Source organism: Lutra lutra, chromosome 5 (assembly GCF_902655055.1).
Source record: "Lutra lutra chromosome 5, mLutLut1.2, whole genome shotgun sequence".
NCBI lineage: Eukaryota > Metazoa > Chordata > Mammalia > Carnivora > Mustelidae > Lutra > Lutra lutra.
This window is the reverse complement of record NC_062282.1, coordinates 102,625,043-102,641,144: the sequence shown is the minus strand read 5'-3', so window position 1 is coordinate 102,641,144 and position 16,102 is coordinate 102,625,043. Positions and strand designations below refer to the sequence as shown.

General features: G+C 37.3%; 1 protein-coding gene across 2 annotated transcripts in view; it reads left to right on the top strand.

Annotated features, from left to right (window-relative positions):
* Positions 1-16,102, top strand: part of ANKRD31 (ankyrin repeat domain 31) — a 155,205-nt gene that overhangs the window by 25,228 nt on the left and 113,875 nt on the right. The window contains exons 6-7 of one of the 2 annotated variants that reach the window (XM_047730792.1): positions 1,875-1,918; positions 14,248-14,892. In XM_047730792.1, coding sequence (XP_047586748.1) covers positions 1,875-1,918; positions 14,248-14,892 — 689 coding nt within the window. Of the gene's footprint in view, positions 1-1,874; positions 1,919-14,247; positions 14,905-16,102 lie in introns of both variants that reach the window. The other variant, XM_047730791.1, reaches the window with a different exon arrangement.

The window sequence follows — 16,102 nt, the reverse complement described above, 5'->3', positions numbered from 1 at the left end:
ATCCTATTTTCTTCCTCCCAATTCAAAGAGTAATTCTAACCAAACTCTAAAATGGTCAAAATAAACAAATTATCGTTAGTAATTGTCGTTTTTGCTTATAAGTTAAAATTCAGCTCCCCTGAGCATTTTCTTCTCATTTGGTACTTTAGAATTGTATTTATTTTGAGAGAAATATCTTCTCCCATTCAGAGAGAGAGAGAGAAGGATCACAAGCAGGAGGGGAGGGGCAGAGGGAGAGGTCAGGAACAGACTCTCTGCCAACCAGCGAGCCCTACATGGGGCTCAAGCCCAGGACCCTGGGATCATGACTTGAGCAGAAGGCAGACGCTTAGCCAACTGAGCCACCCAGGTGCCCCTTGAATTATTTTTTATACTTACATACTACTACTACTACATTTTGTCTCTTTCAGGTGTTAAGTAGAAAATGTACAAAATCTAAGACTGAGCCAGTCAGGCACCCTCCACAGTTTTTTTGATTTGTAAAAACTATTTTAAGTAAATTTTATAGTTAGAAAATGAGAAGTACTTAAATATGTTTATTTTTATATAGTAGATTAGCATAATATATACCAACTTATCAAATTTAAAAAATACCAACTATTGGCATAAAAGTGATTATTTTGATTATGAGGTGATTAAAAATACAGAAAGAGATGGCTTTGAGGATTTTCTTTACAATTCAGAGGAGGAAAGAGGATGAAGTCTCTGTTTTTAAACTAACCCCCCAAGGATCTGACATTTAAAAAAAAAAAAGATAAATGAAGATGTATCTATTACAGTGTTTCATGTATACTAAATTTTACACAATAAGAGATAAAACTTTAAATAACGAGATATACATAGCAGAACATACAGTCATCATTGCTTGGCACAGAGGGCTCTAATGCAAGAATAAGAAGTTACTTATTCTTAGAAATGTTTTGCTCATCATCCTGTGAGAGTGTGTAATACCATGCTGTTAACCCTTCTAGCTTATATTCCTAGTTTATCATCATCAAATGGCAAAGGTGAAGCAAAACAAAACAAAACAATAACAATAAAAAGGAGATTTTTGCATGATGTAAAACTCAGCAAGCATATTTATTGGTTTTGTTTTTTTTTTTCCCCCTGAAAACCCTGTCTTGCTTATGAGGATACATGCTAAGATTCAGCAAATAATTACTTGTCTTATGCTGTAGCTCTAGATACTACCTAATCAAAAGAAACCAAAAGAATGATTCAAATAATTGCTTGAAACACTAGTGAACCCTAAACCCCTACCTAAATATATCAGAGTGCCTGGGCCTTGATGGTGAAGGTAGGAGGCAAGATGAGTGGTGTAGGAGAACCATCTTTTTTCCCCGCTCCTCCTTCAATTTCACTTGGTATGAATTGCAGAGGGAGCAAGATGAGAGGATAATAAAATGGAAGTCACTTAGGACAACCTATTGATTCCTTTTTGCCCCTACTTGGGTTGTTCCTTTTCATGCCTAACCTGATGGCATGATTTTAATTTATATTGTATTAACTATAATGGAGGAGATGATGACCCTGAGCAAGTAGGTATGATTTTTCCTCCTGTAGTTACCTATACTTAGAATAACTCAGCCAAAATAGAGAGGTTTTAGCTAAACTAATTCTAAATAATTATAATTTTACTTATCTTTGTGTAAAGTGTTTTTTTAAGAAATGGAAGAATTTTCTTTTGTAACTTCATTGCCACTGTAATGATACTTTTATGTCCATAATTAGGTATAATATTTATAAAATGTTTTGTGTATTACATGAATGCCTGTGAGAAGCATTTCAAGTTATTTTGATTAAGAAATGCTAAGTCAGAGTTATGTTTCTAGTGCTCTAATAAAACTGGAGTAAAACATATTGTTACTTTCTAGGGCCTGAGGCTGAAAATCCTGAAAATTTGCCAGACCCAGGAAAGGTTGGTCCATATAACAGAGATTACCTTTACAGATCATGTGTTTAGATTTTATTTAAGAATTATATTAATTAAAGTATCAAGCCCATTTATGTTCTTTCCCTGGGTGAGAATATAACTAAACCATTTTAATAGAAATGTGTTCTTGTCTAAAAACCCCTTCCAGTATTTGTTCTTCCCTATCTCTAATGAAATGTATTTTCTTGATCTGTGTTTCTTTTTTGTATTTTAATTCCAGTATAGTTAACATACAGTATTCTATTACTTTCAGGTTTACAAAATTCAACAATTCTATAATTACTCAGTGCTAATCAAGATATGTGTACTCTTAATTCTCTTCACCTATTTCAACCATCCCCCCCATTCACCTCCTCTTTGATAACCATCTGTACTCTATTTAAGGGTCTTTTTTTTTTTGTCTGTTTTTTCTTTGTTCACTTGTTTCTTAAATTCCACATAGGAGTGAAATCATATGATATTTGTCTTTCTCTAGCTTACTTCACTTAGCATTATACTCTCTAGATCCATGCATGATTTTGGAAATTGCAAGATTTCATTCTTTTTTTGTGACTGAATAATATCCCATCTTTCAGTGGACACTTAGGCTGCTTTCACAATTTGGCTATTATAAATAATGCTGCAGTAAACATAGGGATGCATATATCCTTTTAAATTAATGTTTTCATATTCTTTGGATAAATGCCCAGTAGTGCGATTAGTGAATCAAATGGTAGTTCTGTTTTTAATTTTCTGAGCAGCCTTCGTACTGTTTTCCAGAGTGGCTGCACCAGTTTGCATTCCCACCAGTAGTGCATGAGGGGTCTTTTTTTTCTACATCCTCACCAACACTTGTTTCTTGTGTTTTGATTTTAGCTATTCTGACTGGTGTAGGGTGGTATCTCATTGTAGTTTTGATTTGTATTTCTCTGATGCCAAGTGTTGTTGAGCATTTTCTTTCATGTGTCTGTTGGCCATTTGGATGTCTTCTTTGCAGAAATGTCTATTCATGTCTTCTGCCCATTTCTTGATTGGATTATTTGTTCTTTGGGTGTTGAGCTTGGTAAGTTCTTTATAGATTTTGGATGCTAGCCCTTTATCTGATAAGACATTTGCAAATATCTTCTCCCATTCTGTCGCTTGTCTTGATTTTGTCAGCTCTTTCCTTTTCTGTGAAAAAGTTTTTATCTTGATGAAGTCTAGTAGTTGATTTCTGCCTTTGTTTCCATTGCCTTTGGAGAAGTTGCTGTGGCCAAAGTCGCAGAGGTTGCTGCCTGTGTTCTCTAGGATTTTGATGGATTCCTGTCTCACATTTAGGTCTTTCATGCATTTTGAGTTTATTTTTACATACGGTGTAAGAAAGTGTGTTAGTTTCACTCTTCTGCATGTGGCTGTCCCAATTTTCCCAGCACCATTTGTTGAAGGGATTCTCTTTTTTCCATTGGATATTCTTTCCTATTGTGTCAAAGATGAGTGGACCATAGAGTTGAGGGTACATTTCTGGGCTCTCTATTCTGTTCCATGGATCTGTGTGTTGGTTTTTGTGCCAGTAGCATTCTGTCTTGATGATGACAGCTTTGTGATACAGCTTGAACACATTGGACAAAATAGACTTTAAAACAAGAGACTAAGAAAGACAGTGCATAATCATAAATGGAACAATTTAATAAGAAGATAAAACAATTGTTAATATTTACGCACCCAGCAAGGGAGCACCCAAATACGTAAAGCAGTTAATAACAAACATAAAGGAACTAATCAATAGTAATATAATAATAGCAGGGGATCTCAACACTCCACTTACATCAGTGGACAGATCATCCAAACAGAAAATCAGTAAGAAAACAGTAGCTGAAAATAAGCATTGAACCAGGTGGATCTAACAGAAATATTCAGAACATTCCATCCTAAAACAGCAGGATACACATTGTTTTCAAGTGTACATGGAACATTTTCCAGAACAGTTCACATGTTAGACCACAAAACAGGTCTCAACAAATTCACAAATGTCAAAATCATAGTATACATCTTTTCTGACCATGATACTATGAAACTAAATCTCAACCACAAGATAAAATACAGAAAGATCACAGAAGTACGGAGGTTAAAAAACATGCTACCAAACACTTAATGGGTCAGCCAAAAAATCAAAGAGGAAATCAGAAGATACATGGAGAGAGGGGTGCCTGGGTAGCACCGTCGGTTAGTTATCTGACTCTTGGTTTCAGCTTAGATCATGATCTCCAAGTCATGAGACCAAACCCCATGTTGGGCTCTGTGCTGAGCATGGAGTCTGCTTAGAGTTTCTTTCTCCTTCTCCCTCTGTTCCTCTCCCTCTGCCTCCACCACTCTCTCTCTAAAATAAATAAATAAATCTTTAAGAAAAATACATGGAAACAAATGAAATGAAAACAACAGTTCCAAAGTTTGGGATGCAGCAAAGCAGTCTAAGAGGGAGGTTTATAACAATACAGATGTATCTCAAGAAGAAAGAAAAATCTCAAATAACCGAAACTTACCCCTAAAGGGGCAAGAAAAAGAAGAACAAACAAACCTCAAAAGCAGGATAAGGAAAGAAATAACAAGATTTGAGCAGAAATAAGCAGAATAGAAACAGAAAAAATAATAGAGCAGACCAATAAATCCAGGAGCTGGTTCTTTGAAATGATCAATGAAATTGATAAACCTTTAGTCAAACTCATCAGGGAGAGAGAGAGAACTCATGCAAATAAAATCAGAAATGGAAGAGGAGAAATAACAACCAATACCATAGAAATACAAAGGATTGTAAAATATGAAAAATTATATACCAACAAATTGGACAACCTAGAAGAAATGGATAAATTCCTAGAAGCATATAATCTCCTAAAACTGAATTATAAAGAAATAGAAAATTTAAACAGACTAATTACCAGCAATGAAACTGAATCAGTAATGAAAAACTCCCAACGACAGAATGTCCAGAATCACGTGACTTCACAATTGAATTCTACCAAACATTTAAAAAGTCAATATTTATTCTCAAACTGTTCTAAAAAATGGAAGAGGAAGGAAGGTTTCCAAATTCATCCTATGAGGCCAGTGTTACCCTGATACCAAAACCAAAAAAGACACCACAAAAAAAGAGAATGGCAGGCCAATATCTTTGATGAATATAGATGTAAAAGTCCTCAACAAAGTATTAGCAAGCTGAACCTAACAATACATTAAAAAACCGTTTACCACAATCAAGTGGGATGTATTCCCAGGATGCAGGGGTGACTCAGTATTTGCAAAACAATTAACATGCTACATTATATCAACGAAAAAGGGTAAAAAACATATGAACATTTCAGTAGTTGCAGAAAAAGCATTTGACAGAGTACACATACGGGGATTCACAGGGCCTGGATTGATAAAATCTGACTTGTATATACCTCCCTGGATTAGACTAATTGAAAAACAAAGGAGGAGTGCCTGGAATGCTGGGCCGCCTTTGAAGTTTCTTGGCTGAAAGCAGCCAGATTCTTACTGTGGCTTAAGGTTCTCATCTAGGGAGCAAATGTTTAAATTTTGAAGAAATTCAGGTACCTGCAGTGGTCACGTGCTTCCCGAACTCCTTGCCTGGTTCATATGTCACAAGCACTGCTTGCTTCTGTCACCTGCTGCCCCATATATTATTGTCCTGATCCTTGAAGCTACTCATTCCTTCTTGTTTTTCTCTTGCGTGTGGTATATTGATAAAACTCAAAATAAAAGTGGAGGCAAAGCTTGGCTCGAGACCTTTCGCCACTGGAGTGTCATGTCCCGTTGCCCTCTCCTTTCTCCTACTTTGGTGTCTAGAGTAATCTTTTCATTTGCCATCTCTGGGTTTGCTTGCCAAACCCGACAAACATCCATTCATGATAAAAATCCCCAACAAAGTAGGTTTGGAGGGAACATACCTCAACATAATAAAACCTATATATGAAAACTCATATTGACATGATATGAGGAAGAACTGAGAGCTTTTCCCCAGGGTTAGGAACAAGCCAAGCATGTCCACTTTCAGCACATTTATTCTGCATAGTATTGGAATTCCTAGCTTCAGCATTCAGACAACAAAAAAGAGTAAAAGTCATGTAAATTATGAGGAAGAAGTAAAACTTGCACTCTTTTCAGATGGCATGATACTGTATTTAGAAAATCCTAAAGACCATCCCAAAACTACTAGAACTGATAAATAAATTCAGTAAGGTTGAGGTTACAATATCAGTATACAGAAATTGCATTCCATATGCTAATAATGAGGCAGCAGAAAGAGAAATTTTTTTTTAATCCCATTTACACCTGCATCAAAACCAATAAAATACTGAGGATTAAGCCTAACCAAGGAGGTGAAAGACATATTCTGACAACTATAAAACACTGATAAAGTAAATTGAAGATAACACAAACAAATGGAAAGATATTCAACACTGATGGATAAGAAGAACAAATACTGTTAAAATGTCCATACTACCCAAAGCAATCTACATATTTAATGCGATCCCTATCAAAATACCAACATATTTTCCACAGAACTAGAAAAAACAATCCAAAAAATTGTATGGAACCATAAAAGATCCCAAATCACCAAAGAAATCTTGAAAAGGAAAACAAAGCTGGAAATAGCACCACCCCAGATTTCAAGTTATACCATAAATCTGTTGTAATCAATACAGTATGGTACTCTACAGAGAGCCCAGAAATAAATCTGTGTTTATGTGGTCAGTTGATCTTTGACAAAGAAGGCAAAAATATGAAAGGGAAATAGTCTTTCAACAAATAGTGTTGGGAAGACTGAACAGCTGCTTGCAGAAGAATGAAACTGGACTACTTTCTTCAACCACATAAAAATAAACTAAAAATTAAGAACCTAAATGTGATGGCTGAGTAATATTCTATTGTATATTTGCAAGAAATGGATGGAACTAGAGGGTATTATGCTAGGTGAAATAAGTCAATCAGAGAAAGACAATTATCATATTATTTCACTCATATGTAGAATTTAAGAAACAAAACAGAGGAGGTTAGAGGAAAGGAGGGAAAAATAAAACAAGATAAAACTAGTGAGGGAGACAAACCATAAGAGACTTTTAATCATAGGAAATAAACCGGCAGTTGCTGGAGGGGAGGTGGGTCAGGGGATGAGGTAACTGGGTGGTGGGCATTAAGGAAGGCACATGATGTAATGAGCATTGGGTGTTATATGGAACTGCTGAATCACTGAACTCTACCTCTCAAATTGATAATACACTATATGTTAATTAACTGATTTTAAATTAAAGAAGTGTTTTCTTATGAGTTGTTCAAATAAAAGGACAATGAAATTCTACTTGTAAAAATAATGAAGTCTATTTTCTCCAATGTAAGTATTGTTACCCTGGACTTTTGTTCACATTCATTTGTGTGATAAGTGCTTCTCCATCCCTTCACTTTCTTTTTTTTTCCCTTCACTTTCAATCTGCATGTGTCTTTAGGTCTGAAACAAGTCTCTTGTAGGCAGCATAGAGATGGGTCTAGTTTTTTTTTTTTTTTTTAAGATTTTATTTAGTTATTTGACAGAGATCACAAGCAGGCAGAGAGGCAGGCAGAGAGAGAGAGAGAGAGAGAGAGAGGAAGGGAAGCAGCAGAGAGCCCAACGCGGGGCTCGATCCCAGGACCCTAAGACCATGACCTGAGCCGAAGGCAGAGGCTTAACCCACTGAGCCACCCAGGTGCCCCCGGGTCTAGTTTTTTTATCCATTCCGACACCTGTTTTTTGATAAATGTTTTAGTCTGTTTACATTCAAAGTAATTATTAATAGATATGTGTTTATTTCCATTTTGTTATTGTTTTATGGTTGCTTTTATAGTTCTTTGTTCCTTCTCTTGCTCTCTTCTCTCGCCATTAATCGGCTTTCCTTAGTGATAGACTTGGATTCCTTTCTCTTTATTTTTTATATATGTATCACTGGTTTTTGATTTGTGGTTACCATTATGTTTGTATATAATATCTTCTTTATATAGCAGTCTATATTAAGTTGATGGTTGCTTAAGCTTGAACCCATTCTTTATTCCTCTCCCCATGTGTTTTAGGTATACGTTATGATACTTTATATCTTTCTATTTTGCGAGTCCCTTGACTGATATTTACAGATAAACTTATTTTTACTGTGTGTGTGCTCCCTACTTTGTTTCCTTCTCTTTATGGGCTTTTGTTTCCACTGAGAGTCCCCTTTAACATTTCTTGTAGGGCTGGTTTAGTGGTGATAAAAATCCTTTAACCTTTGTTTGTATGGGAAACTCTTTATCTCTCCTTTTCTGAATGATAGCCTTGCTGTATTCTTGGCTGTAGGTTTTTTTCCTTTCCACACTTTGACTATATCATGCTGCTCTCTTCTGGCCTGCTGAAAAATCAGCTGATAGTCTTAAGGGGTTTCCCTTGTTTTTAACTGTTTTCTCTTGCTGCTTTTAAAATTCTTTATCACTACTTTTTGCTATTTTAATTATTGTATATCTTGGTGTGTACCTCCTTGGGGTTGACTTTGTTGGCAGATGTCTGTGCCTCCTGAATCTGGATTTCTGTTTCCTTTCCTAGATTCAGGAAGCTTTCAGCTATTATCTATTCAGCTATTATTTGTTCAAGTAAATTTTCTGCCCCCATTTCTTGCTCTTCTCCTTCCAGGATTCCTATAATATGAGTGTTATTATGCTTGATAGTGTTGCCAAGTCCCCTAAATATGTTTTCATTTTGTATTTTTTTTTTCTCTCACCTTGTGTCTTGATTCTTTCCATTACTCTATCCTCCAGGTCACAGATCCGTTCTTCTGCTTCCTGTAGTCTACTATTTATTCCATTAAGTGTATTTTTAATTTCAGTGAAGTTCTTAATCTCTGATTGAGTCTTCTTTATGTTTTCTTTGTCTCTGTTAAGGGTCTTACTGAGGTCCTCCACTCATTTCTCTGTGAGTATCTTTATGACCATTATTTAAATTCTCTCTCAGGTACATTACTTACCTGTTTCATTTAGCTCTCTTTCTGTGATTTTTTCTTTTTCTTTCATTTGAGACACATTCTTGTGTCTCCTCATTTTGTCCAGCTCTCTGCATCTGTTTCTGTGTGTTAGGAAGATCAGCTACATCTCCTGCTCTTGAAAGCAGTGGCTTTATGAAGAAGAGTTCCTGTAGTGTCCTGCAGTGCAGCATTCTCCAGAACCTGGTGCGTCAGGGGCGTCTTCTGTGTGTGTTGTGTGCACCTTGCCATTGTGGCAGAGCCACCTTTTTCTTCAGTCCAGTTGTGTGCAACAGCACTCTTTTTTTTTTTTTTTTTTTTTAAAGATTTTACTTATTTACTTGACAGAGAGCGATCACAAGTAGGCAGAGAGGCAGGCAGAGAGAGAGGAAGGGAAGCAGGCTTCCTGCTGAGCAGCGAGCCCGATGCGGGACTCGATCCCAGGATTCTGGGATCATGACCTGAGCCGAAGGCAGCGGCTTAACCCACTGAGCCACCCAGGCGCCCCGCAACAGCACTCTTTATCTGTTATGGGCACTATTTGGTCCCTCTATTGTTAGTGTTTGGAGCCACCCTGGGGTGGACAGTTGAGTCAGACCAGACATTTTCCAGAGAGACAGTATCACCAAACTGCACAGCACTTTGCCTGTGTTGTCCCCTTAGAGGCTTTTCTTAGTGGGCAGTGCCTGCGATTAGACCAACAGTCTGCCCCTAGCCCACTGCTTGGGCTGCATTCGGACTGGTTTATGTGGTTTGTCTTTTCTTCTCCCTGGGGCAAGAGTCACTTTGGAGTGGTGCTGGCCCCTGTTGGGGCTGCTCGTGCACTTGAAGTCTTTTTGTACCTCTTTGGATGGACTCTGGCAGAAAGCTTTTTGGAGGGGGTGGATCCACAAAACCTGTAGGAGCAGGAGGTATGTTGCTAGCAAGTTAAGTAGCAAGTGTCTGCATCCCACTGGTTCCTGCATGTGGCCATGTATTTAGACTGGGGCATGGACAGGGTGTGAAATGGCACCTGCCATCCAGCTCCTTTGTTTCTAGAGAAGTCTCCCAAGGATCCCTGTACCTCTAGCACATGCTCTGAGATGAATAAAAAATTTTCCTCCCCTACTCCGCAAGTGTTTTATCAGCTGCTGCTTCTGTGGTATATCTCTGCAGGTTGTTTTTTGTGCTGTCTCTTTAAATGAGGACTGTTTCCTCTCACCCTCCTGGCCAAGCTCGCTGATTTTTTTATTTTTTAAAGATTTTATTTATTTATTTGACAGAGATCACAAGTAGGCAGAAAGGCAGGCAGAGAGAGGACGAAGCAGGCTCCCCACTGAGCAGAGAGCCCGATGTGGGGCTCCATCCCAGGACCCTGAGATCATGACCTGAGTTGAAGGCAGGGGCTTTAACCCACTGAGCCACCCAGGTGCCCCCAAGCTCACTGATTTTTAAAGTTCTAGGTTTTAAGTCCCACTGGTTGTAAGAACTTATGAAATTTAACCCCTTTGGTTTTCAAAGCCAAATGTTACAGGAATTTGTCTTTCCCAGCAGGCTTCCCCTCAGTGTGATAGTATGTTTGTGTCCTGTCTCTCTCCACATGGAGTTTCTCCTTCCCAGGGAGGGTCCTGCAGGTCTTTTTAGCTCCCCACTGCATCTCTGGCCTTCCTATCCTCTTCATTGTGTTCTCTTCTCTTTATTTAGCTATGAGTTTATTCTTCCAGTCGTTGGGTCATTTTCTGAATTATTTATACCAGTGTTGAGTGTTACCTGGTTGTATCTGTGGGATGAGGTAAGCTTAGGGTCCTTCTACTCTACCATCTTCCTTAGAATGTACCTTGATCTGTGTTTCATATCCAGTATTATTAGTCTCTTATTGTGTATCTAGAAGAGAAGTATATAACTTATTATCAAACTAATTGTGGAGTGATCCGAAGGGGCACGTGCACCCGAATGTTTATAGCAGCAATGTCTACAATAGCCAAACTATGGAAAGAACCTAGATGTCCATCAACAGATGAATGGATAAAGAAGATGTGGTATATATACACAATGGAATACTATGCAGCCATCAAAAGAAATGAAATCTTGCCATTTGCGACGACGTGGATGGAACTAGAGGGTATCATGCTTAGCGAAATAAGTCAGTCGGAGAAAGACAACTATCATATGATCTCCCTGATATGAGGGAGAGGAGATGCAACATGGGGGGTTAAGGGGGTAGGAGAAGAGTAAATGAAACAAGATGGGATTGGGAGGGAGACAAACCATAAGTGACTCTTAATCTCACAAAACAAACTGAGGGTTGATGGGAGGAGGGGGGTTGGGAGGGGGGTGGGATTATGGACACTGGGGAGGGTATGTGCTATGGTGAGTGCTGTGAAGTGTGTAAACCTGGTGATTCACAGACCTGTACCCCTGGGGATAAAAATATATTATATGTTTATAAAAAATAAAATTTAAAAAAAAAACCTCAACTAAAACAAAACAAAACAAAACAAAAAAAAACTAATTGTGGAGATGATGTAGCAAAAATGCCTTCTGTTGGTTTGTCTGTTACCACAGTTCATTTACTATTTCCTGCTAGATACTGCTTTCCCATCCTCTAGATGTTATTCAGTAACCACATATTGAGTGCTTCTTTTGGTTTTGCTTTCTCCTTGGTGCTGTGGGGAATTAAAGGACTTTAAGACTGACTCTGCCCACAACAGACTCAAACAGTCCAGGATCTCCCCAAGTCAACCTTACCATACCTATACCTGTACCTTCTTTTATCTCAGATATACCTTATACATTACCACTTCCATGCCTTTGTTCAAGTCAGGAGCCAAAAAGCAAGGGAAAGAACATAAAATATGGAACCAGAAAGTGTGTGTTTCAGGGGCAAGTATATCCATTTTCATGTGTAAAATACCTATTGAAATACCCATTTCAAAGGATTATTGTGAGAACTGAGAAAAATGATAGTTCATGGTGTCTGGCACCTACTTGGTACTTAATATGTATTTTCCCTTCTTCAGCTCCTTCACAAATCTTTAATTTCTGGTTCAAGTCCTTTTTCCTTTGTGGATCTATCTCAGATGACTCTGGTGATCTTGACCAAGGTTAATGACTCTCTCTTTAATGTTCCTTATTCACTGACTATATCAGTATTTCTCGATCACTTACATCCTATGACATTAATAGATCTTCTGAGAAAAAGGGTCTTTGTGAACAAAGAAGTTTGGAGATTACTATATCTTAAAGTTTCCTCAGAGGGTTGGTTTTTTTTTGTTTTGTTTTGTTTTGTTTTTAAGATTTTATTTTTTTATTTGGCAGAGAGAGAGATCACAAGTAGGCAGAGAGGCAGACAGAGAGAGGGGGGGAAGCAGGCACCCTGCCGAGCAGAGAGCCCGATTCGGGGCTGGATCCCAGGACCCCGAGATCATGACCTGAGCCGAAGGTAGAGGCTTAACCCACTGAGCCACCCAGGCGCCCTTCCTCAGAGATTTTAATGCACATGTTCTGAGAAGTCTTACGGTAAAGAAACCTTGTTACCTTTGTTTAAGCAGGCATTTTTCTAGCAATTGTTAAAACCCTCCACTGCTTGCTGTCTGTCCGTCACCCACCCCACCCCACCCCCCCCCCCGCCACCACCAGAAAACTGTAACACACTGGGATCTTTTGTTTATGCCATTCATTTGACTTTATACAGTGTTTTTGATATTATTTATACATATTTAATGTCTTATGTATTTATACATTCAGTCTTCATTTAGAAATTAAGTTCCTTTAAGGCAGAGTCCAATGTATATACTTTATTACATATATGGCCTTGAATTTAGTAGATAAAAGTTCTACAGAGGACTGTGACTTAAAGAATGGATAGAATTTGGTTCTTGATTTTTTTCCTAGATTTCTTTTATCTTTCTGAGCAAATTATATTTTATATTACTAATAACTATATCTTCTTAAGCTTTGTATGCTATACATAGAGAAGATAAATGGTGGCAGGTGTGGAAAGAAGGGGGAGAGTAAAATGGTTTTCCCTTCTCTTACTTAAATCAAATCAGAATACCAGAAAGCTTACAGATTATAGTGCATTCTTTGAGAATGGTGTGTCAATGGAAGATGGATTTGATGTTTAGAAATAGCCAAAAGTTATTGAAACCCACTCTATTATTTAAGGTCAAGCAAATTAACAGGTTTTTTTTTTAAAGATTTTATTTATTTATTGGAAAGAGAGAGCATGCACGTGTACGAACAAATAGGAGAAAAGGCAGAGGGAGAGAGTATCCAAGCAGGCTCCACTGAGCACAGACCCAATGCAGGGCTTGATCTCATGACCCATGAGATCAGAACCTGAGCTGAAGACCAAGAGTTGGACGCTTAACAACCTGAACCACCCAGGTGCCCAGCACATTAACAGTTTTTAATGGTAAAAAAAAACATGTCCAATGTCTTCAAAGTATTAAGACTCTTTTGAATGGCTTATAAATGGTTTTTGAAAGCAATTTCAGAAAAGAAAGTCTAATAATATTTTGAGCATTGAGAAAATTAGAAGAAGAGGTATATGTAACCTATTAAGATGATGTCTTTGAAAAGTAATAGTCATTTATAAATGTAAGTTTTGTGTTACCTGTTTAAATTAACTGTAACGCAGGACCATTGATTTATAGCTAAGGCTTGTAGTATTTACATAGAGTTGTGTCTTTCTTTTTCTTCTTTTCCCCCTCTGATCTTCTTTCCTTTGGCCTTTTTACTTCACAGTTACATAGTGATACAGAGATGGGGCACAAAAAGAAGGTGAAACAATACCAATTTTATTCTTGATTAATGATTTTTATAAAATTCAGTAGTGATTTTTAAATTTCTTTCCTTCCTTCCTTCCTTCCTTCCTTTCGCTGTGCACCCAGTGTGGAGTCCAGCATGGGGCTTCAACTTATGACCCTGAGATCAAGTGTCAGATGCTTAACTGAGCCACCCAGGCACCCCGAGAGTGATTTTAGGCAAGGGAGAATTTTACAGTCATTACCTGCAATGAAGTTTTGAGATTAGCTACTAATTTAACTATTCGTGTCATCTCTGCCTCTTCTCTTTGCACAAATAATTTAAACTTAGTTGAATAGATAATTGGTATCTATAATTATGACCCAGCCCATTTTGCTCTTGGTCCACTGTGAATGTTTAGCCATGTATTCAGAGTCATTAGTAATTTGGTGCAGGAAATTAGTGAAGAGTATTTTTTTTTTTATGGAAGGGGAAGAAAATTGATAAAACTCTTTAGTGGTAATTTACCAAGATGATAAACTAGAAAACTATGAAGTTTTAATTTTAATTTTTAGCATATGCTGTAATGATGGAATTTCTATTTGGAATACACAGGAACTAAGCACAGACAGAGATGCTCCTGAAATTAGCTTTCTGTCTGGTACTACTGCTGAAGTATCTGATGTGGTGGTTGTAAAGGAGAAGCTGTTAGTAGAGCCAGAGATCTTAGCAGCACCAAGTAAGTTTTCTAAGTCTGGAAAGGAAGCCACATTGACCATGAATTCTGAAGAAACCAAGGATGAAGAAAGTTCTCTTAAAACTTTTGTGTCTGCCTTAGAAAGGTTACTCACATCACCAGAAATGGCTCAGGAAGAAAGACTGTTTGAAACAATGAGTGATTTTGAACCTAAAGAGTTGGACAACCCATTGAGCAACTCTCCAAGTTCCATATCAGTATCCTTGACATGTTACAAAGATTTCCTAGAAAATACAAAGGATGATGCATTGCCAGCTGAGTTGTTAGCTGCCATAAACATATTATCAGAAGGCAACGTGGGACCCATCTGTCACAGAGAAGAGGGAGGCAGTAGTCTCAGTGCTGGAAATGAGTATTCAGGAGTGGAGCCCAAGAGGTCTCAGACCAGTGAAGATTGTACTCAAATAACAGAGGTGAATTTTGAGTCTCTTTGTTCTGCTCCACCCTTTGAACAAGAGTCCAAGTCAGGGGAGCTGCAGGACAAGCATCTTTCACTGCAGCATGTAAGTGCAACTGTGAGTCTCTGATTTTGCCTTTTATAGTGACTTTTACCAAGTCTTCATTGCCCATATACTTTATCTTAAATTCAGATCTTCTTCCCAAATTTCAACACCCAAAAGATGCTTTTTCAGTTTGAAGCTGATCTCTCTAGAGATTCCAGGGTAGAGTTTTCAAGGGATTTAAATGTTGAAGTAGTTAAGTTTCTCATCAAAGACCTGAGACTTTGCTTTATAATCTTTACAAGATTGCTTGTATATAGGAAGGAAATAATTATCTACCAGATTTTTTTCCTGTTAGCTCAGAGAATTGCTATGCCTACCTAGTGTAAAGTAGAGATGAGATACCCCACATTAATTTCTAGTTGAGGATAGAGTATATGCGGTTGGGCTTCCAGGAGAAGGAAGAGTTATGCCTGGCTTCGGCAGAACTTTGCAATCTACATCTGAGGCTACTGTCGGGTAGCAAAGTTCCTGAGGTTTAGAATTCCTGCAGTATTATGCCTGGAGACCCTGCAGTGGGCTACCACTAGCCAAGTCTCTTTTTTATGTTGACAATTTTTTTTCCTTTTTAAAGGAATCTTATTTTTTTTCCTGACTATAATAGTAATACACCCTCATTATTTAAAAAAATCAAACATTACAGAAATATACATAATAATACGATTTTTGAAAATGTCCCCCACAATTCCATATTTCACAGTTAATCACTATTAACAGTTTGGTTTATCTGTCTCTAATTTTTTCTATGCATATTCTATCTAAGTTTATTCTGTATAAGTGAGACCATATTATACATAATACTTTGTGACTTTTTAAAATATTTTTTATGAAAGTATAGTTGACATTTTGCAGCTTTTTAAAATTTGATTATACATCTTGGTTATCTGTGTCAGTGAATGTAGCATACTAAAATCTTTTTACTTGCTGAATTCTATTCCACTATGTGGATATTTTATGTGTGGGTGTATGTATATTATATAAATATAATTTATTTAACTAATTCACTAATGATAGTCATTTAAATTTTTTATCTCTTCTCTTTTTTTTCTCTTGGCTCTTACCAGACTACTTTTATGAACATTCTTGGGACAATTTGAATAACACGTTACTAAGCTCATGTTGTAAAATACATACCTGGCATAATACTGCATGCAATTCTCATAGAAAACATCTCAAAACAGACAAAATAAAACTTTTTAAAAATCCAGAAAAA